The sequence below is a fragment of the Eptesicus fuscus genome, chromosome 14, assembly GCF_027574615.1.
Source record: "Eptesicus fuscus isolate TK198812 chromosome 14, DD_ASM_mEF_20220401, whole genome shotgun sequence".
Classification (NCBI taxonomy): Eukaryota; Metazoa; Chordata; class Mammalia; order Chiroptera; family Vespertilionidae; genus Eptesicus; species Eptesicus fuscus.
Window position 1 is genome coordinate 38,492,061 of NC_072486.1, and position 23,787 is coordinate 38,515,847.

The window sequence follows — 23,787 nt, forward strand, 5'->3', positions numbered from 1 at the left end:
TAACTAAAAGTTTCCTTAACTATGTAAGATAGTATATTACTTATGCCTTCTCTTTAAAAATTATCCCTAGAGTCCTGGCCGGTGTGGCTCAGTTGGTTGGGCGTCATTCCATGCACTGCAAGACTGATGGTTTGATTCCCAGTCAGGGCACATGCCCAGGTTGCTGGCTAGATACCCTATAGGGGATGTGCAGGAGGCAGATTGATGTTTCACTCTCACATCGATGTTGCTCTCTCCCTCTTTCCTCTCTCTCTAAAAAGCAATACAATAATCTTTTAAAAAAATTATCCTTAGAAATTATGTCTAAATGAAAAATACTTACATTCTGGAATTCAAGTAAGAGTGTCCTAATGAAGTAGTCTGGTCTTGCTTGTTCAGCTTCCTAAATAAAGGGAGAAACACTTGGGAGTCGGTAACATTAAAATATATACAGTACACACCAAAACAAACAATAAACATATTTAAAGTCTACACTATAAAATTAACAATTACTTGGTGTACCTAGTAATTATAAAAATAATCATTCTAAAAGCCATGAACATAAGTTTTATTTATGTGTGTGTGTGTGTGTGTGTGTATTTTATTTTTTCCATTCAACAAAAGGGAAACTTTGAGGCCTCAGGGCCATGGGATTGAGGCAGAAGGCCACTATTTGGGCTGAAGAGGTGGTGGAGGGGCCTCATTTAACCTTCTTGGGGTACAAGTTGTTGGTGTGGCTGCACTTCTTCTGGCAGTTGGCAGTGCGGGGGTGCAGGTAGGTGTAACAAGTCGCAATTGTACTTCTGGGCGAGCTGGCATAGGGACGACTCAATGCTGCCACCCCGCAGACAAATCACTAAGCCAGGGTGGACTCTTTTCTGGATACTGTAGTCTGAGGGAGTGCAGCCATCCTCCAGCTATTTGCCCTCAAAAAATCAGACACTGCTGGTCAGGCGGGGTGCCCTCCTTGTCTTGGATTTTACTTTGGTATTCTCAATGGTGTCACTGAGCTCAACCTCAAAGGTGATGGTCTTGCCAGTCAGGGTCTTCACAAAGATCTGCAACTCTGCGTCTGCTGGGGACACTACTCCACTGCTTCGTTGAAGAGAAAGAGGGTGGCGTATATATACTTTTAAACAGAAGTATCTGTTAACTAATTACTTAGCTAAAACTCTATCTTCCAGTAAAAGTAACAAACATCACCAGAATCATGAAATAGAAACAATACAAACAAAATGTCACTTCTTAGTACCTACCACCACCTTCAACGATTACATCTTTCCATAAAGCTTTACTTTCCCTACTTAACACTCAACTCTCAGTTAACTGGATGCCAACTGTAGAAGGAAGGATAATCTCAGAAATTGCCAAATTGTTATTCTGATTAAGGAGAATACCATTTTAAAAGTCTTTTACTATCATTTGTCAAAGTATTAGAATAAAACCTCTATGCATAAAACTATGCTTTACCTCAGTAGTTAAAACCATAGGCAATGACTGTCAAGAGCAACATATTCTGTTTTATTGATAATAAAAACAATTCAATATTATTCTGCTTTAATTTTTAAAGTCATACTAATTTACTTTGAACTTTTCAAATAACATTAAGGGAAAAGTATTTTTGTTTATTTTTATCTAAAATGAGTATGAATAAAAACACTGGCCCAAGACTTAATTCTTTTCTTGCCTGTAAAGCTAGTAAATATTTTTGGCTTTGCAGGCCATAACGTCTGTCTCTCAACTTTGCTGTTGTGATAGGCAAATATGTACATTAATGGGCCTGGTTGTAATCCAATAAAACTTTGTTTACTAAACAGGTAGTGGTTAGATTGACCCATGGACAGTGTGCCAACATCTGGTCTAAGTGGATTACATACAGCAACTGTGATCTGTGACTGAGCTCCTGCTAGCCACTCCTCTCACTTCCACCGACACTTTACTCTCCTCATTCCCAAACCAAGAGAGCTCCTGATACTGTCCTTTCTTAGTCTCAAACTCTGACTGTCAAATAATCAAGTCACTTACTATGATTACTTTCACCAACTTGTTTCTAAATTTGATTTTTGTTTACATCAGTGATAACAAATCCTAAGTTGTCTGAAACAATCACAAGACAAATTACCTTCCTTTAAAAAATATATAGAGTCCGGAACCAAGATGGCGGCATAGTTAAACAACTAATCTGCTGCCTCACACAACAATTTCAAAAATACAACTAAAAGACAAAAACGTCTACCACCCAGAACCACGGGAAAGCTGGCTGAGTAGAAGATTTACAACTAAGAAGAGAAAGGAGCACAATCGCTGAAAAGCTGAGGTACGGAGGCACACGAATCGGGCCGGCGGCGGCGGCGGCGGGCGGCTGGGTACGCGGCTTTTCTTCAACCCGCAGGGAGACAAGCTCCCGATCACTCTGAAATCCAGTTTCTGGGGACACTCGGGGGACCCAGGCACCTACGGGGAGAAGCTGGACTCTCGGCCATCGGGTCGGAAAGTGAGAGTGACTTTTTTGCAGAGGTGCGCCCAGCAATCATTGTTTACTGTGCTGGAGCGCAGGGCGCAGGGACTTGGAAAAGTGGAAAGGCAGAGACAGCTGACGGCAGCCATCGCCGTTGGCCACGCCCCAGCCTAGTGACGCCCTGAGATCCCGCCCAGCCCTGAGACCCCGCCCCGCACATTCTACAAACCCGCCCAGGCTCCACACAGCGGCTTTTGCATATAAATGGCCTGTTCTGGGACAGCTCAACCAAATTAACTGCAGCTCCAGTCAGACTGCTCCAAAACCGCCCAAGCAAAGGAGGAGAAAACTAGCCCTTGCTGTAGCTCCTGCTGGGGGACACACAGGACACAAGGGTACACCAAGAGTGTCCACCTCAAGTAACTGGGAGGCTGACCCGTTGAACCAATAGGACACCTAGTACACAAAACTACCCTACCAACTTAGGGAAGCAGAGAATATGAGAAGGCAAGGAAACAGATCACAAACCAAAGAAATGGAGGAGAACAAGCGACTGGACATAGAGTTCAAAACCACGGTTATAAGGTTTTTCAAGAATTTCATGGAAAAGGCCGATAAATTCCATGAGGACCAACTAGAAATTAAACATACACTGACTGAGATAAAAAATATTATACAGAGACCCAAAAGCAGACTAGAGGGATTGCAAGAATCAACTCAAAGATTTGGAATACAAAGAGGCCAAGGACACTCCTCCAGAGAAGCATGAAGAGAAGAGAATTCAGAAAGTTGAAGATAGTGTAAGAAGCCTCTGGGACAACTTCAAGCGAACCAACATCAGAATTATGGGGGTACCAGAAGAAGAGAGAGAGCAAGATGCTGAAAACCTATTTGAAGAAAATGAACGAAAACTTCCCCCACCTGATGAAAGAAATAGACTTACAAGTCCAGGAAGCGCACAGAACCCCAAACAAAAGGAATCCAAAGAGGACCACACCAAGACACATCAGAATTAAAATGCCAAGAGCAAAAGACAAAGAGAGAATCTTACAAGCAGCAAGAGAAAAACAGTTAGTTACCTACAAGGGAGCTCCATACGATTATCAGCTAATTTCTCAACAGAAACCATGCAGGCCAGACGGGAGTGGCAAGAAATATTCAAAGTGATGAATAGCAGGAACCTACAACCAAGACTACTCTACCCAGCAAAGTTATCATTCAGAATTGAAGGGCAGATAAAGAGCTTCACAGATAAGAAAAAGCTAAAGGAGTTCATCACCACCAAAGCAGCATTATATGAAATGCTGAAAGGTATTCTTTAAAAAGAGGAAAAAGAAGAAGAAAGATAAAAATTATGAACAACAAATACATATCTATCAACAAGTGAATCTAAAAGTCAAGTGAATTAAAAATCTGAGGAACAGAATAAACTGGTGAACTTAATAGAATCAGGCATAGAATGGGAGTGGATTGATAATTCTCAGGGGGAAAGGGGTGTCTGTGTGGGGAGTATGGGAAGAGACTGGACAAAAATCATACACCTATGGATAAGGACAGCCGGGGGGGGAAGGAGGTAAGGGCAGAGGGGGGATAGGAACTGGGTGGTGGGGAGATATGTGGGGAAAAAGGAGAAACAATTATAATCTGAACAATAAAGATTCATTAAAAAAATAAATATATATATATATATATTTTTTATTGATTTCAGAGAGAGGGAGGGAGAGATAGGAACATCAATGATGAGAGAGAATCATTGATTGGCTGCCTCCTGCATACCCCACACTGGGGACTGAGACCGAAACCCAGGCATCTGCTTTGATTAGGAATCGGACCGCCTGGTTCATAGGTTGATGCTCAACCATTGACTGACCCATATCAGCCAGGCCAAATTATCTTGCATTTTGAAATCTTATAAGAAAAATTTTGTTTCTTTAGCAAGAATCAATCCCAAGGCTGACAAATCAAACCAGCTGTTACTAATCAAATCAAACCTCATCAAGGACTTTGTAACTATTTTTAGTTCAACTGAAAAATCACCCAAAAATTCATCTTTTTTTCATATTATAAACTATGTTGAAAATTTCTAAGTTGTTTTGTTGTTGAATGTTAAGCACTATGTATTTTCACCTGAATTTTAGCACTGAGTACAGTTATTACATTAAAATTTGCAAATGTTCAAACAACCACACTGCATAGTACTGGATTGTCAGGGAGTTAATATTGTAGAATACTTCCTGGGCTGGTGAGGGGGGAGGTGTTCCCTCATAGAAGTAGAGAATATGGTATGTATTGATTTTTATTAATTTCAAATAATATGAAATGCAGTATGATTTTTTTAAATGCTTATATTTAACACAACAAACAGTTCATTCTAATCAGAACTTTAGAGTATTGACTTCATATTATATCCAGGCAGTTAACTCTGAGTTCTAGTTAACAGTACAAAAACACAGTGTATTTATAAAGGAGACTGTGTAACGTAAGTTGAGTCCTTTCTGTATCAACCTAGGAAGCACTAAGCTTTGGGTATGCATCAGAGGAATTCACAGTTGTAATTACAAATATATCATAAAATTATGGGCTTCTTGAACTCACCAATGACAAATAAAGTCATAGAAATTGTTTATCATTGAACCATGAAAAACAAAGTAAAAAGCAAGCAATTCTGAGATGGGGAATGTTATAGTTAATTTTATGTGTCAACTTGACTGGACCTTGAGTGATTAATATCAAATGTTTGATATTTGATCAAACATTATTCTTGGTGTTTCTGTGAGGGTGTTTTGGGGTGAGATTAATTTTTAGATCAGTGGACTTTAGGTACAGCAGATTGCCCTCTATAGTATGGGTGATCCTTATCTAATTAGTCCAGGCCTAAATAGAACAAAAGGAGCAGACTCCCCCCCAAGTAACAGAAAATTTTCCAACAAACTGCTTTCATCTGCAATATCAATTCTTCCTGGTTCTACAACAGACTGTCTGAACTAGAACTGAACATCAGCTCGCCTGGGTCTTGAGCTTGCTCACCTACCCTGCAGATATTGGACCTGCCAGCCTCCATAATCATGTGAGCCAATTCCAAATAATTAATCTCTTTCCCTTTATAGATACACATCGTATTGGTTCTCTTTCTCCAGAAAACCCTAATATAGGCAAGTTACTGAATTTTCATGTTTGCTCAATCCTGGATCTTTTGAATTGAGTAAATAAGAAAATACACTTCTTTTAGGTCATAAAAAAAGGTGCCATCATGTGAAACCCAAAGCAAATTATTGTTTCTATTTTAAAGCTCGATTATATTTTACTATTTTTTCCTTCATTGTTTTGTTTTTAAATTCATTTTCTCAGATTTGTGCTATGTTATTTTTAGGATTTCAATTTAATTCATTTCCAGAGCTCATTAAATCATTATATATTTTAAGTTTCTTATCAAATTGACTGCCACAAAGATCAATCTTTACATCTAGCATGGCAATTCTTAAACCTATCTTTGTATGTAATTCGAACATTCTGGAGAGAGTAACAGATATGAAAGATTAACATGATAAACTACATGTCAGTCATCAAGGGTTTCAAATAGATCACCCAAAGCACAGTTATTCCATTTACTCATATATAAACACTATCAACCTATATTCAAAGACTAATAGAGAATTAACATAAGGTACAAGTGATTTAATACATTTATGAAGTCATTCCAAAAGCTTCTAAATTTTAAAGCAATATAAAAACATTATTAATATTTGTTTAATATAATTAAGTGTAGATTTACAATGGAAACACTGGGTTCGTGATTCATATAAAACTGGGTTTGTACCATATTATAATTTAATTATTCATCAGTCTAGCATGCCAATTTCCTGATTAAAGTAACATACGTATAAACAGGTACTTACGCAAGAAATTTTAAATGGTGCAAATGTTATAGGGTCTTCTTCATACAAAGGCCAATAGCGCTCACATTTTTTCTGTTGTCAAAACAAAAACAAAAGTTACTAAGTAATCCATGACAGTTTCCCTTGAACTTTATAAATATTTTGTGTGCTGGTGTTTAGCTCGTTGTTCCTTCCCAGAAAACAGAAAAACTGCCAGCAGTAGGCAAGGAGCTGAGACAGTGCATACTTTATCCAATTGTTCTTTTTTTTTAAAAAAAATTAAATATACTTTTATTGATTTCAGAGAGGAAAAGAGAGAGAGAAACAAAGAAACATCAATGATAAGAATCATTGATTGGTTGCCTCCTGCACACCCTCCACTGGGGATCGAGCCCCCAACCTGGGCATGTGCCCCTGCCCAGAATCAAACCTGGGACCTCTCAGTTCACAGGCCGACGTTCCGTCCACTGAGCCAAACCAGCCAGGGCCCAATTCTTAAAGATGAGTTACTGTGGCCCTGGCTGGTTTGGCTCAGTGGACAGAGCATCAGCCTGTGGACTGAAGGGTCCCGGGTTCGATTCCGATCAAGGGCACATACCCGGGTTGTGGGCTTGATCCCCAGTGGGGGGCATGCGGGAGGCAGCCAATAGGTGATTCTCCCTCATTGTTGATGTTTCTATCTCTCTCTCCCTCTCCCTTCCTCTCTGAAACCAATAAAAAAATATATATAAAAAAGATGAGTTACTGTGTCCTCTCCAAGATTAATCAATCATAAGAACATTATTAATATCCTCCTCTAGGGAAAAAAAAAGATAAAACCTACTTTTAAAAAAGTGCCTGGCACAAGATCCATTTAGAATGAAGGGTTGCCAGGCAAGTTTTAAAGCCTATAAAATGGCATCCCCTTAATATCTGGCCGAATTCTCATTAAATGTAAAATCTGTGGCATAGTGGAAAGAGCATTCTACTTGGTATCAGAAGAAATTTACAAGTACTAATTTTCCTGTTTAATAGATCTTTAGTTTCTTTACCTGTAAAAATGGGAATAATCCTTATCTTAATAATCCTTGTGAGTACTAAATAACAATATACTTCAAATGTTCTATTGATGGCAAAAACTCATCAGTATAAGCATAATGTAAAGTTTAAACTATCCACTTTTATTTGAAATTACAGAAAATGTAATCAGTTTCCCCTCTTACCTTCCTGTTTTAAATAGGTATAGAAATAAAACATTCAATATTCACTGATTCTCTAATATCAAAGACCATCATTTTAGAAAATCAGGTAAGTAAATAAAGCCTAATGTAATAGAATATACAATGATTCTAATGCTAAGAAATGACACAATTTATCAAGACCCAATAAAATGAAAGCCTTTAAATAACAATCTAACTTAAACTTCCAGGCAGTGGGAAATGTATGAGTTCTTACTAAATTCCTATAGCTTCAAATATAGTAAATGGAATTATTACCTACAGCTTGGAAAGATCTAGTATTGTTAGTTTGACTTACAGCAACACTATTAATATGTTAGAAGGCTAAAAACTACAAACCTCCTTTCCCAGAAGTTTACAGAAACTGATAAAAATAATAAAATGATTTTTGAGGATTTTTTTGTCTTCTACCCAGTAGTTTTAACAACTTGAAACAGACAGAAAACAAATTATACAATATTAATTTAGTAAGAATTGAAGCTGTGTGACTAACACCGCAGTAACAAAGGGTTATATTGGTATTTATATTTCAGGTATAAACTAATGACTATTAATATAAAAAACTATGTGTTAAACACCATACATGCATTACCTATAATCATATATCATTCATGTTATGGGTGAGAAAAGTGAAGCTCAGAGAAGACAGTTCATTGTGCCATGGTCAAAAAGCTAGTTAAGTGTAGGTTTGTTTGATTTCATTGATAATGCTCTTTCCATTAGGTCACATTCTAAGTCAAGGTTATCAAATAAATTAACAGGCCCTAAGTCACTGACTGCTTACTACTAACAAAACACTATCAATTTCAAAATCTTTAGTTTCAAAAAGCTTTTGATAGGCCTGGCCAGTGTGGTTCAGTGGTTGAGCGTCAACAAATGAATAAGGAGGGCTTGGTTCAATTCACCTGGGTTTTGGGCTCGATCCCCATTAAGGGGCGGGCAGGAGGCAATCAATCAATGATTCTTTCTCATCATTGGCGTTTCTCTCTCTCCTCCTCTCTCTGAAATCAATAAAAACATTTAAAAAACAAACACAAAAAAACCTGCACTCAATTCAACTTAAATTTTTCATCAAGTATTATTACTAATATACAATGGGAACTTATTAAAAGAATGAAAAGAACCCGTCTGGGGTGGCTCAGTGGTTGAGCATCGACCTGTGAACCAGAAGGTCATGGTTTGATTCACGGTCAGGGCACATGTTCAGGTTATGGGATCGGTCGCCCCAGTGTGGGGCATGCTGGAGGCAGCTGATCAATAATTCTCTCTCATTAATGATGTTTCTATCTCTTGCTCCCTCTCCCTTCCTCTCTGAAATTAATATATATGTGTATATATATGTGTGTGTGTGTGTGTGTGTGTATATGTGTATATATATGTATATATAGAATAAAAAGAGATGTAAGTCCTAAACCTTAAGAGTAACTTAAGAAAATGTTAGGAGAGTAAAATTTAAATTTCCTAATAGATTATATATAATAATGTTATTGAACTACATACTAACAGTACTTAAATAGGTAAGTTAACAATTTCACAGTTTGTATAATTTCTAATTTTAGAAAATAATTCATTTTCTGTCCAACATTACTGAATACTTCCACTACTGTTAAAAATAAAAAAATGGGGTTGGGAGGAATGACAAAAACTATTAGTTCAAATAAGCTTTAAAAAAGAATACTTTTTAAAATACAAAGTATTTTTAAAATGTATTTTTATTGATTTCAGAGGGGAAGGGAGAGGGAGAGAGAAATATCAATGATAAGAGGATCGGCTGTCTCCTGCACACTCCCTACTAGGAATCAAGCCCGAAATCGGGCATATGTGCTCTCACCAAGAATCAAACCATGACCTCCTAGTTCATAGGTTGATGCTCAACTTCTGAGCAACATCCACCGGACTCAATGATTTATATATTATAACATCTTACATAACTGAAAGATGTACTATCTTTTTTTTTTTTTTAAGATGTACTATCTTGCTTTTGCAACATAACCTTTACTGAAAAAAACATCTGAATAAGAATTTTTACAACAAAATAATTTTTACTTTAATTAATGAACTAAGTATAAAGAAAACTTCAAATCATCATATAACTTGTTTTATAAGTTTGACTTGTGCTACACTTATAGAAAAAGGACACAAAGTTTTATTTAATATCTATTTTATAAATATGTTATAACCTCTGACAATGAAGACATAGTAGTTGATGCAAAAGATCAAGTGAGTTTGAAATTAATTTCATTTGTACAGAGTATAAAAACACCATTATTAAAAATTTCAGATTAAAGGATTTTCTTTGAAGATAGCATAAACAAAAAAAAATGTAGTGGTATTTGAAGGAAGAAAAATAAAAATATTCAAGTTATAAATTTATAATAATCAGAATTATTTTATTTAGCTCATTTTCATTGCTCCATTTTATTCCTCTCTACTTTTAAAATACCTCTCTACTTCGGTCCATAAATAGTATTCTACTAACACCACCATTACATATTTGAAGACTACTAAGCAACAAAAAAAATTATTATTTTAATTATATAATAAAATATACTTAAACACAAAAAAGAAAAACAGCATCTTTTTTAGCTACTAACGCTCAGAACATAATAAAAGACCAGGAATATATATCCATAGAAGTAAAGTTACAAAAAGGATACACCATAATTATTTTAAGTGTTAATAGGTATACATACCCTTCCCATCTCAAATTCTCGACAGGCCATTACAATGATCTAAAAAGAAGTGGGGTGGGATAAGAGGAAGAATTTATTACAACTTTCTCTCTTTAATAAAATATAAATTTCAAGAATTACTTTTTACTCTGAGCAAGAGTACACTTGACCTGCCAAAAGAAGTAGTTTTAATATGAAAAGTATGAGTTAAATAAATGATCAAAATCATACCTTCCAAACAAGAGCGTTATAGCAACAAATTAAATTTTATGAATCTTATAGATTTATTTCTGACTTGAAATTTAGCAAAACTAGCTAAAGGTTAAATGCATTCAACTATCTTTAAACGTAAGAGTATTACATTTGCTTCCCCACTCCAACATTTTATAATGTAACTACTGGAGGCCCAGGGCATGAATTCATGCATGAGTGGGGTCTGGCCGGCGAGCCTGATTGGGGCTGGGCCTGTCAGGAAGAGGTGGCAGGAGGTTGGCCAGTGGGCCCTACCCCTGATTGGGGGGTGGGAGGGGGAGGGACGATTGGGAGCGGGGCTGGCTGTGGGGAGGGGCTGTGGGCAGTGAGCCGGCCGCCCCCACCCCCGATTGGTGTGGGGGGCTGATCGGGGGCAGGGCCATAGCCACTGGCCTTGCCCCTGATTGGAGTGGGGGGGCCTGATCAGGGACAGAGTTGGCTGGGAGGAGGGGCCATGGGCCGATGGGGTAGGGGGGCCTATCTGGGGTAGGGCAGGGGGGGGGGAGTGGCTGCACGTTGGCCGGCCAGCCCCGCCCCCTACTGGAGTAAGGGGGGCGTTCAGGGGTGGAACTGGCAAGGGGCAGGGGTCGCTGGGGGGGGGGGGGGTTGGTCAGCTGCCCCACCCTGATTGGGGTGGGAGAGGGCAATTGGGAGCGGGGCTGGCTGGGGGGAGGGGCTGTGGGAGGTTGGCCGGCCGGCCAGCCAGCCGGCCCCACACCAGATCAGGCGGTTTGCTTGCCGCAGAGGGCGTCGTAGCAATCAGTCATTCCAGCATTCCGGTTGCTGGCTTTTTATATATATAGATGTTTCAAACATAAAGCAAAGTTGAAATAATTTTACAGTAAACACTGTATAACTGCCGTCTATTTTCTACAATTAATATTTCACTATACTTGATTTATCATATAGCTGTCCCTCTATCCATCTGTCTATCAATTCATCTTATTTAGGAGCTGTCTTATTAGTTACTGACATAGTACAAGATTTAAAGTTATCACACCTCTTTTCTCCTAAATTAATGCGACATCCTAGAATCAGTTTCTGGCTTTTTAGTACACATTAGCTATAATTAAGATATTATTATGGCTAAAAAGTGCTTCCATGTCTTAATTCAGTAAAACATCCTAAATCACTACATGTAATACTTCTCAAAATAGACTGTGAAAAGTAAATACTTACTACAACATTGTACTCCCATATCATCCTCCAAAAATCTATTACTGTATTTGCTAAAGGACCTTGGGTTGCCACGTATGCTTTTGGCCCATAAACACCCTAAAATGGTTAAAAGCAAATTTCATTATCATCACCAAAAATATTTCCTTACCTAAATTTCAAGGTTTCAAATTTTATTAGTAATACTGCTATTTTCACCTTAAAGCATTTTCAAATAATTTTTCTTTCATAGTACATAAAAGTATGACAAAATATAATCATTTCACTTCAGCTTTTTGAAAATGCTATTACTTTTGTGTATTTATTAGACAAGGTACACAGAATTAGTATTAAACTGCCTTATGCTAACTTAAAAATTATTATTTAGCTAGGAATTAAAAACAAAAGCCCCAATTATAAGCCAACAAAGTTAACTATAGCAGAAACATAAAAACATCCTTTGATTCTAAAAACTAAACTAAAACTAGCTAACAGTTCTTCCTTAGCTAGATTCTTCCATAGCTACCTTTATTTATTTATTCAACTTTAACGTTTATTGCATGCCTACTACATGTTTCTAATAATGAACCTGAGAATAAAACAAATGAGATAGCAGACTAAAATACTAAACCAGCAAGTAATGGAATCATACAACAACTCAGTGTTATTAAAGTGCAATTAAAAGCTAGATCTTTTAACAAATGTCCTTTTATAAAAATTTAACAAATGTTTATAAAATAATATAAACATGAAAAAATATCTGAAACAGCTAACCACTTTTGTATTAGTTTTTTGTTTAACCTAGTTGTTTTGGGTTTTGTAATAAAATTGTTAGGAAAAATAGGTTTTTATTTGAAACCTTGACTGTTCAATCTACACTAATAGAAGAGTAAGATGCAAATTGACTGCACCTTCGCGACGCCCACCAGAAATCAGGAGTATGCAAATTAACACAACAAAGATGGCGGGTTAATTTGCATACACAGGCACCAAGCGGACGGGGGTGGGATGCAGGCATCCCGCCCCGCCCCAGCCGTTCCGGGCCTCTGGGCAGCGTGGGAAGGCAGAAAGGCGGCTCCGGCCAGAGCAAAGTGGTGCCGGCAGCCAGGGGAAGGAAGGCCCATTCTTGCATGAATCTTCGTGCATCGGGCCTCTAATATTGACATAATATTAATTTTACCATGTAACTCTTACTACTTAATGCTTTTTGTCAACAAAATACTGTATTAAAATTTGTATAAACACAATATAAAATAACTAAAATTATGCTATCATATAATTAGAAAGATTCAAAAACACAGAGCAGCTAATAGAATAAAGTAGTCAAATAGCAGTTTGAATTTGTCTCTCTATTGATAACCATGTATGAACTTAACTGCATTTGATCAAAGGTTAACTATATGAAGACTATATTTAATCTTACATTTTGGGTCTCACTTAAAATTGTGGCAACTGCCAAAAGTTTTAAATTTAAGTTTATATTCTAAAGTTTTAAATCAGTATTACCCAGTAATTTCAGCCCTGGAAATTTATCCTAGGAAATTTTTCAAAAGAATAATACTATTCATTGCAATATTACCATTAAGAAAAACTGAAACAACCTATATGATTTAACAATAGGGAATGATCATATACATCTTTGTACATAAACTCAAAGGGACAACAGAGAAAATGATTTAGTGATGGGTAAAGTGTTTATAAGTCTTTAAGGTAGAAGAAAACTATGGCAAAACTCTTTATCTTTATGAAAAAGGACACTAGAAGGCAAAGTACGTAAAAATGTGTCAGGGCTGTGATTTTATTTTTATTTCTTTTGCTAGTATAATGTTTAGACAATTTAAAACAATTTAATAAACTAGTATGAAGGAAGACATTAAGTATGGCAGAGTAAGATTTAAAGCTAATATATACCTTAATAAAATTTGCATTGATATAGTCTGAATCTTGAGAAGGAGTCTTTAGAGTCAACTTAACTCGGCTGTGATCAACTACAAGAAAAAATATTTCACAAATTATGTTCTGTTGGCAGACAGGTGCTTTCTCATGAACCATAAGTTAGATTAAATAAATAAGTAAAAATCTTTACTTTGAAAAACAATTAAAATTGACTCTGGGTACAAAAGAATAATTTCTAACATCATATTGACAGGAAGTCTTTTTTTTTTTTTAATCCTCACTCAAGGATATTTTTCCCATTGATTTTTAGAGAGAGAGGAGGGGAGGGAGGGGGAAAGAGAGTAAGGGAGGAAGTGAGGAGAAAAATATTGATGTGAGAAAGAGACATCCATTGGTTACCTCCCGCGTGTGCCCCAACTAGGGCCAGGCATGGAACCTGCAACCTGGCCTAGAATCAAACCCAAGATCCCTGGGGGTGTGGGCTGATGCTATAACCACTTAGACACACTGGCCAGAAATATTCTTTAAAAACAAAAATCTGATGATGTAAAGCTCTGTTTTAAAGATGCAATCAGTATAATCTCAGGAGCTTTTTTAAAATACAAATTCCTGGGCATCATCCCATATTTACTAGACAAGAGTCTGGGTTTTAAACCTCTGTAGCTTTTAACAAGCATACATGTGGTGAGCACTAACAACTACCAATACACAAGCTCATTTGCAAAAACTCTTATTAGGAAAAAAAAGCTTTCATATTTCACAAAAAGTATAAAAATTTAGTAAATTGTGACAGATGAATGAATTGATTGTACTTGGCCAATACTATTTATTATTACACTAGAGGCCTGGTGCACGAAATTCATGCACTCAGGGGGGAGGGGTTCCTCAGCCCGACCTATGCCCTCTTGCAGTCCGGGAACTCTCAGGGGATGTCCGACTGCCATGGAGGCAGGAGAGGTTCCCACCACCGCTGCTGCACTCGCCAGTCATGAGCCCGGCTTCTGGCTGAGCAGTGCTACTCCTGTGGGCACGCACTGACCACCAGGGGGCAGCTGTGTTGATTGTCTGTCCCCTGGTGGTCAGTGTGTATCATAGCAACTGGTCGCTCCACCAATGGGCCAAAACTGGCTCTCCGATATCCCCTGAGGGGTTCCAGATTGCTAGAGGGTGCAGGCCAGGCCAAGGGACCCCAATGGTGCACGATTGGGGCAAGGGAGGGATCATGGGATGGCTCCAGGGCATGTCCAGCCCCTCTCGCTCAGTCCCAATCGGCCAGACCCCAGCAGCAAGCTAACCTACCGGTAGGAGGGTCTGCCCCCTGGTGGTCAGTGCACATCATAGCAAGCAGTTGAGCAGCCTTAGCATATCATTAGCATATTATGCTTTGATTGGTTGAATGGCTGACTGGACGACCGGACACTTAGCCCATTAGGCTTTTAATATATAGGTTAATCTCTACTTGGAATAAAAAAACAATCTTTACAGTAAAGTCCAAAAATATAAGTTTCATAAAATTGTGCAGTTTATTTCTAAAATAAAATACATGATTTTTAAAAATTAAATCCTAAAGAAAGATATAAAATGAAAAGCAATCTTTCCCTGTCCTTGAATTACAGGGCTCTCTCTTTCCCAGCAAAGATACTATATTAAGGTTATTTTTTTTCTTCCAAAAGTAATTTTTATGCATATACCTAAATAGTTTAAAAACTACACAAATACAATGATACTATACATGTTGTTCTATATCTATTACTTTTTCAGCCTCTATTCAAAGTATCTCAAAGGCAGAGACTTTGTATAATAGTTGATTGACCACTTGAATCCTCAGTAAATGTTTCTGGGGATTGTGAATCCAAATAGTAACAGTGGATCCCAAATGACAGTCAAGATTGGTGCTGCTGGGCTGCTATATGCAAGATGGGAATTTTAAAATTTTTCCTTGATGGAAAATTTTATGCATTACAAAATATAATAATGTAATCCATCCCCATATATCCATTACCAGGCTTTAATAACTATTAACATTTTGCCAGTCTTATTTCATTCATCTCTAATCAGACAACAGCTGGGGGCTGGAGAAAGCAAGTTAAAACACAAGATCTCTGAGTCCCATACTACAATAAGTTGAATTTAGTAACTCAAGATGGGGCACAGAAATGGCTTTTTATAAATTAACTAGAGGCCTGGTGCACAACATTTGTGCACTGGAGGGGCATCCCTCAGCCCAGCCTGTGCCCTCTCGCAGTCCTGGGACCCTCTGGGGGATGTCCGCTGAGGGGTCCTTAGTGCTGCCTTGGAGGCGGGAGCTGCTTTTGCCAGACTGTGGGAGCGCACTAAGCACCAGAGGGCAGCTCCTGCATTGAGCATCTTCCCCCTGGTGGTCAGCGTGCATCATAGAGACCAGTTGTTCTGCAATTTGGTTGATTTGCATATTAGGGTTTTATTACATAGGATAGGATATTATGCTGCTTATTATATAACGCATCATCATGTACATTTTTTAAAAATATATTTTTTTATTTATTTCAAGAGGAAGGAAGAGGAAGAGAGAGATAGAAACATCAATGAGAGGGAATCAAACCTGGGACCCTTCGGTCCGCAGGCCAACGGTTCATCCACTGAGCCAAACCGGCTAGGGTCATCATGTACATTTTAACATTCTTCATTGGTACTCCTATTAAGCATAAAAATGAGTAGCTAGAAGGTAAAGAATAACGAAGCAATGAAAATAATTATTTGTTCCCATGGTTTTGCTGGCTGCCTCTACAATCTCCTAAGAATTCAACTCCAAATAGATAAAAATCTATGTTGGCTACCCAAGAGGCTCTTTCAAGCAGCACCTTTTTTTTTTCTTTTTGAACAAAAACGGACAACCTGTGGCAACAAAAAGAAAATAGATAAGATTGTTACAAAGGAAAGAGAAACCTCCAGAGACTAAATCCAGGTCTAAGAAATAAAAGGATCTCCATAATTAACATTAGATAGGCAGAACACCCTGATCCATCACTCCTAAAGGCTAGCCAGCTCAGTTTTAGCCCTCTAACACACAAAGCACAGGTCATTCTTGACACAAGGAGTACCTAGAAATTTTTAAATTTTGGTATTGGCTTCAATGTTCTAGTATAAAATAAATCAGACATTCAAGATAGCTCCAGGAAAAAACTAACTGATCTTTGAATAGTGATGACACTACTTTTAATTTATCAAAAGCAAGCGTGTCTGCTCTTGTCACTTTAAGTCAACATTATCCAGCAGTTCTAGCCACTGTAACAGGGCAAAAGAGAGATTCACATTAAAAAGTAGCAAAATGGCCCTGACCAGTTTGGCTCAGTGGATAGACGTCGGCTTGTGGACTGAAGGGTCCCGGGTTCGATTCCGGTCAAGGGCATTTACCTTGGTTGCAGGCACATCCCCAGTAGGAGGCGTGGAGGCAGCTGATAGATGTTTCTCTCTCATCGATGTTTCTAACTCTCTATCCCTCTCTCTTCCTCTCTGTAAAAAATCAATAAAATATGCCGAGACCGGTTTGGCTCAGTGGATAGAGCGTCGGCCTGCAGACTGAAGGGTCCCAGGTTCGATTCCGGTCAAGGGCATGTACCTTGGTTGCAGGCGCATCCCGAGTGGGGCGTGTGCAGGAGGCAGCTGATCTATGTTTCTCTTTCATCGATGTTTCTAGCTCTCTATCCCTCTCCCTTCCTCTCTGTAAAAAATCAATAAAATATATTTTTTAAAAAATCAATAAAATATTTTTTTTAAAAAAGGTAGCAAAATGAAAAAAAAATGTAGCAAAATGATCATCATTTGCAGATGACATGATTCTGTACATGAAAAATCATAAAGGATCCACAGAAAACTACTAAAGTAATAAATGAGTTTAGGAAGGTCACTAGATTTTAAAAAAATCAATATACAAATATAAATTGTATTTCTATACAGTTGATCCTTAGACAACGTAGGGGTTAGACACTCAGGCACACCATCCTTTATGGAGTTGAAAATTCATTTACAACTTTTGACTCGCCAAAATTTAAGTTATCCCTCGCCGTCTGTGGGAGATTGATTCCCAGACCCACCCCCCACCTGCGAATACCAAAATCTGCAGATGCTCAAGTTCCCTATATAAAATGGCACAGATCAATGCATAGTCGACCCTCTGCACCCATGGATTCCCAACTTCAAATCTTAAATAGTAGTCAGTTATTGAAAAAATTCATGTATAAGTGGGCCCATGTAATTCAAACCCATGCTGTTCAAGGGTACTAGTAAAAAAGAATGTGAAAACAAAATTGAAATAATTTAATTTACAATAGCTTAAAGAAGTTTCTTAAAAGAAATACAAGACTTATACACTGAAAATCATAAAACATTGCTCAGAAAAATGAAAGAATATCTATATAAATGAGAGACGTTTCCTGTTTATAAACCGCAACAGTCAGTATGCCTTCAAATGAAATTTTTCTCAAATTGATCAATAAATTCCTACTGGGATTTTTGCAAAAATTGACAAGCTGGTCCTACAATTTATATTAAGATGCAAAGGACCCAAAAGAACCAAAATAATTTTTATAAATAAGAACAGAGTTGGAGGAATTATACTTTTTGCTTTAATTTTATTATACAATTGTACAGTAATCAAGATAGTGGTTAATGGAATAGAATTAAATGTATGGGTCAAATGATTTCCAACAAAGCTACCAAGGCAAATCAATGGAGAAAGAACAGTATTTTCAACACATGATGCTAGAACAATCACACATACATAATTATTTTAGACCCTAACCTTACACCATGTTAGAAAAAAGTATTTTTACAAATCATACATCTGAAAAAAACCCACTTGTAACTAAGATATATAAAGAATTTTTATAACTCAATATATAAAAAATCAAATTTTAAAAAAGTACAAATGGTTTCAAGACACTTTTCAGCAAAGAAGATAATTTGTACGGAAATGTTTTGTAACAGCATTGTTCATAATGCTCTTCAACTGGTAAGTGGTTAAACAAAATGTGGTATAAATGGAATATTAACTGAATAATAAAAAGGAATGAACTACTGACGTATGTTACAACACGGATGAATCAAAAACCATGCTAAGTGAAAAAGCCAGGCACAGACTACATACTGTATAATTACATTTATATGAAATTTCCAGAAAAGAAAAATCTATAGACATAAAGCAGAGCAGTGGTTGCCTGTGGCTGAAGATTTCAAATTAGCATGTGATCTTATTGGAGTGATGGAAATGTTCTAAAATTATATTGTTTTGATGGCTGCACAACTCGATAAATTTAGTAAAAATCACTGAATTGTACACTTACAACGGGTCAATTTTATGGCATGTAATTATATCAATAAAGCTGTTTTAAAAAATACTGTGTCTACAAGCACTGGCCATTCTAAACATGCAAAAGAAACTGACAACTTAACATTATTCTTTTAACAGTAAATAAACATACATCTATAAGTACAATTACTTTCAATATAATTTTCTAAATTAAAGTGACTACAAACTTATTGGAAACTGACTTATCAAACCTTATTATGATTTAAAGGAAAAGACACTGCCACTCTGACTATAGCACACAGTTCAGGTTCTAGGGCAAGGATTCTCAACCTCAGCACTATGGGCATTTCGGCCTTGGATAATTCTTTATTGTGGGGAGGCTTTGGCCTCTGTATTGTAGACATCCTACACCCACTAGATGCCAGCAGCTACCTGCCTACTGCACAACCAGTTTTCACAACCAAAATGTCTCTGACATTGCTAAATGTCACTTCAGGGGCAAAATCATCCTAGTTGAGCACCAATGTTCTGAATATAAACTGCCTGGCCTTAAATTCTCATCCACTCTATTAGCTGTGTGACAAGCTATTTAATCTCCCTGTCTCAGTTTCTCATCTGCAAAGTGGCATATTACAGTTATCTACTTTATAGTTTTGTTGTGGTGATTATGGCAAATAATCCATTCACTACAGAAATTGGCAAATAAAAAGTTAGGGCTTTCATTTTTCAAAGGGCCAATTTAACAACACACCACTGACCCCTCTCTCTCTAAAATTGTAAAGCTTCCCCATTCTGTTCTCAGCTTTCTCTATGCTCCTCATTCTTACTATATTATTCTCAACACAGCACTAGTCACCATTTGACAGACCACCTATACTATTTGTATTCATTAACCGACACTATGACTAGAAAATAAAGTTTCATAAGGGCAGGAGGTTTTGCCATTTTGTTTTCTACAGTATCCCCAGAGCACAGTATAGGATCAAAATATTTTGTAAACTCAATGAATGAAACATAACATATAAAAACAGAAACCTGAAGCTGTTTTAAGATTCATTTTCCCAGATTATAGAAAAAGGTAGAGAAACTGTCTTTTTAAGAGTATGTAATTAATTCCAGAGCACATTTAAGAGTATTTTAAGATTATCTTGCACCCTGGCCAGTTTTGCTCAGTGGATAGAGCGTTGGCCTGCGGACTGAGGGGTCCCAGGTTCGATTCTGGTCAAGGGCACATGCCCAGTTGCCGGCTCGATCCCCAGTAGGGGGCGTGCAGGAGGCAGCCGATCAATGATTCTCTCTCATCGTTGATGTTTCTCTCTCTCACCTTCTCCCTTCCTCTCTGAAATCAATAAAAATATTTTTTTTAAAAAAGATTATCTTGCTTAACACTATCCAGAAGAAACCCATACCATCCACTATTCTGAGGTGAATTGGAAGGAAAGTGGAGTGTATTTTCCAAAAGCTTGATGAGTGGTTACTATGCTATTTAAGAATATAATTATATTATTATTACTAGAATATAATGCTATCAGTATAGAGTGGAGGTAAAAGTAGGCCTATAGTTGTTAGTATTCGAAACAGAGTTTAATCAACAAAGGTTCTTTTCTTTTTTTTTAAAGAACAGTTTGACTTTTGGAGAGAGAGCGAGTGGGGGGTGGGGGGAGGGAGAGAGAGAGGGGGGGAGGGAAAGAAACATCAATGTGAAAGTGCAACATCGATCGGCACATGTGGGAGGCAACCAATCAATGTGTCTCTCACATCAATATTTCTGTCTTTCTCACTCCCTCTCCCTACCTCCCTTCTACTCTCTCTGGAAATCAATAGAAAAAATATCCTCAGGTGACAATTAACAAACAAACAGTTTTATTGAGGTATCTGTCTATATTATTTTACTTTTATTTTTAATTTATTGATTTAGAGAGACATCAATATGTTGTTCTACTTATTTATGCATTCATCAGTTGCTTCTTATATGTGCCCTGACTAGAGGAGATCAAACCTGCAACCTTGGTGTATCATCAGGAATATGCTCTAACCAACAGAGCTACTCGGCCTGGGCCTATATTATTTTATTTTAATGAAATAACTTTGAATAGGGAATCCACAAAAAGATATTCTTACTTGGATTTTTCAGTATTTAAAAGAAAGTTAAGCCCTGGCTGGTGTGTCTCAGTTGGTTGACTATCCCAGGCCCAGAGGGAGGTCGCTGGTTCAATTCCTGGTCAGGGCACATGCCCGGGTTGTGGGCTTGATCCCTGGTAGGAGGTGTCCAGGAGGCAGCCGACTGATGTTTCTCTCTTACATCGATGTTCCTCTCTCTCTCCCTGTCTCTTTCTCTATCTAAAATGAATTAAAACATATAAAAAATAAAAATGAAATTAGTACCAGAGTAATTGTGATGCTTAGAAAATTAAACAATAAAAAACATAACAACAAAAACTACTCAGAAGGAAAAACAAGAAGTACAAGATCAAATTGTTATCTTATAGTGTACCTTGAAAGATTAGTTACTACCTCATTAATACTCAAACTCATTAGAAAAACTAAAGCTAGTGTAGGCTACAAATTGCTCATTAGCACTTCCATTTCTATGAAGGGCATTTCAAACTTACAAGGCAGTATGTCCTTATATCTGTTCTTTTTAACATTTTCTTCTTTTTCTCCAGTGGCTGTGGGATAAATCTTTTCTGTTCTGTATTTGGTAGACAATCTTCTTAATCGCTTAAAATACAAAAGAGAAAATTCAAGTTTAGAAAAACATTAATATTTTCAAATTTTTAATGATTTACAAATAATTCTTCACTGAATTTTGCTAACTCCAATTCCTCATAACTCATTTCCCAAAGTTTACAGTATCTCACCACCCCTTAATAATTAACCTCAAGGATGACTTTTATTAAGTGCAAACATAAGATTAATATCACAAATAACTAAGTCATTTTAGTTAAAGAAACCATTAATAAGCTGAATCAGAATATTTAACTCAGTCCTTAACTTACTCAAGTAATATTTGTTTTAATAAGGGGTTTCAAAAACCAAGTTTTAAAACCATGCCTAGAGACTTCCCTTTGATGGCAGCGTAGGTAAGCGTAGTACTTGCCTCCTCCCACAACCACATCAAAATTACAACTAAACTACAAAACAACCATCAGTCAGAACCACCTGAAATCTGGCTGAGTGGAGTCCTACAACTAGGGAATGAAAGCAGCAGCCCCATGGAGACTGGTAGAAGGGGTGGAGACATGAAATGGCCTAGATAAAAATTATGAGGTATATCTCAGCTGCAGAAATCCCTATACCAGGCCCCCCAGACCAGGGTTACAGTGCCAGAAAGAGAAGTTCCCATTACTTCTGGCTATAAAAACCAGGGGAATTTAGAATGAGGGAGACTGATGGTGGCTGGAGCTACAGGCAGTTCCTCTTAAAGGATCTGCACACAAACTTACTCTGACTCCCTCCTGAGCTCCATTGCTGGGGCAACAACTTGAAAGACACCAGAGACATATGAGGAGGAACTGAATTTTCTGGCATCAGGGCAAGAGCTGAGGTGGGGGTCAGCTTTCTCCCAGAAAGAAGTCCTGGCAGAGGCCACTGTTTTTTTGATGAGGCCTCCCCCCTCCACAGAGCTGTCAGACAGGCATCTAATCCGAGACTCCATCAACCTGGCTCACACTTTTTGTCCTGCCCTGGTGATTAATATTCCAAATAGTACCCAATTTTCACGCCCACCAAGGCTGTTTCCAGTGGTTTTTCCATACAAGTGACTTGTCTTGACTCATGCTTCAGATTTTCCTAAAACCTCTCAAACAAGCAGCATATGGCCTCAGTGTGCCCCATACCTCTTGCTAAGTGGCCCGAAGCCCTGCACTAGCAGCAGCAGGCCTTGGTTTGCACCTGGGCCTCGTCAGGGCACCTCCAAGCTCAACACAAGTAGCAGTCACCTGCAGATGACTTTGTAGCTCATACTGAGTGGCCCTGGGCAGAACACAGGCAGTGGCTGACCTTGGCCTGCAATCTCCCAGGATGCCCCAGAGCCAGCACAGCCAGTCTCAAACCATATTGAAGCACCATAACCAAACCACCTCCCCAAACAACACACTCAAGGAGCAGACTCAGTGGCACCAGAGCCCTGCTGATCTAAGTCCTTTTCTGTGGGGTGGGTTTTTGCACAGCTGATCCTCCACAGTGGTGGAGCCAGTCCTTGCAGCTAATCAGCCTAGGGGTCAATCCCTTCCATTGAGGTGACAACAGAAAGCAATGCTAAACTACAACATGAGGTTGTACACAGCTCACACTGAGTGTGTGCGTGCGCGCGCGTGTGCGTGTGTGTGTGTGTGGGGGGTACCTCGAGTGCCCAGCTTAGGTGATCAGGAAGACTGTGCCACTTGACCCTACAGAACACTTAATACATTAGGCCACTCTACCAAGCTGGGGGGACATATAGCAGTTTTACCTAATACATAAAAACAAACACAGGGAGGCTGCCAAAATGAGAAGACAAAAGTCCCAAGTTAAAGAACAGAACAAAACCCCAGAAAAAAAAGAACTAAACAAAATGGAGACAAACTATTAGATGCAGAGTTCAAAGAACTGCTTATAGGAATGTTCAATGAAGAGTAGATGAATTTAGTGAGATCTATAATAATAAAAGCGTAATATGCTAATTAGACCGAATAGCCAGACGACCTTCCAGACAAAGCCGGGGCTGCAAGGGCCGAGCCCCCCTTGCACGAATTTCGTGCATCGGGCCTCTAGTAGGAAATATAAAAACAGAAAACATAAAAAAGAACCGATCAGCCCTAACCGGTTTGGCTCAGTGGATAGAGCATCGGCCTGCAGACTGAAGGGTCCCAGGTTCGATTCCGGTCAAGAGCATGTACCTTGGTTGCAGGCACATCCCCAGTAGGGGGTGTGCAGGAGGCAGCTGATGGATGTTTCTCTCTCATTGATATTTCTAACTCTATCCCTCTCCCTTCCTTTCTGTAAAAAAATCAAT

The 23,787-nt window shown here is 38.1% G+C and overlaps 1 protein-coding gene and 1 pseudogene across 8 annotated transcripts in view; both read right to left on the minus strand.

Annotated features, from left to right (window-relative positions):
* PTPN12 (protein tyrosine phosphatase non-receptor type 12) overlaps window positions 1-23,787 on the minus strand; it is a 100,183-nt gene that overhangs the window by 30,437 nt on the left and 45,959 nt on the right. For 4 of the 8 annotated variants that reach the window (XM_028158345.2, XM_054726680.1, XM_028158370.2 and 1 more), the window contains exons 2-7: window positions 21,404-21,512; window positions 13,520-13,596; window positions 11,633-11,728; window positions 10,223-10,261; window positions 6,334-6,405; window positions 323-382 (exon numbers count right to left, since the gene is read on the minus strand). In XM_028158345.2, the coding sequence (XP_028014146.1) occupies window positions 323-382; window positions 6,334-6,405; window positions 10,223-10,261; window positions 11,633-11,728; window positions 13,520-13,596; window positions 21,404-21,512 (453 nt within the window). Of the gene's footprint in view, window positions 1-322; window positions 383-6,333; window positions 6,406-10,222; window positions 10,262-11,632; window positions 11,729-13,519; window positions 13,597-20,912; window positions 21,132-21,403; window positions 21,513-23,787 lie in introns of those variants that run through there. The other 4 variants (XM_054726683.1, XM_028158376.2, XM_054726681.1 and 1 more) reach the window with 4 other exon arrangements.
* On the minus strand, window positions 641-5,552 carry LOC114234848 (uncharacterized; annotated as a pseudogene).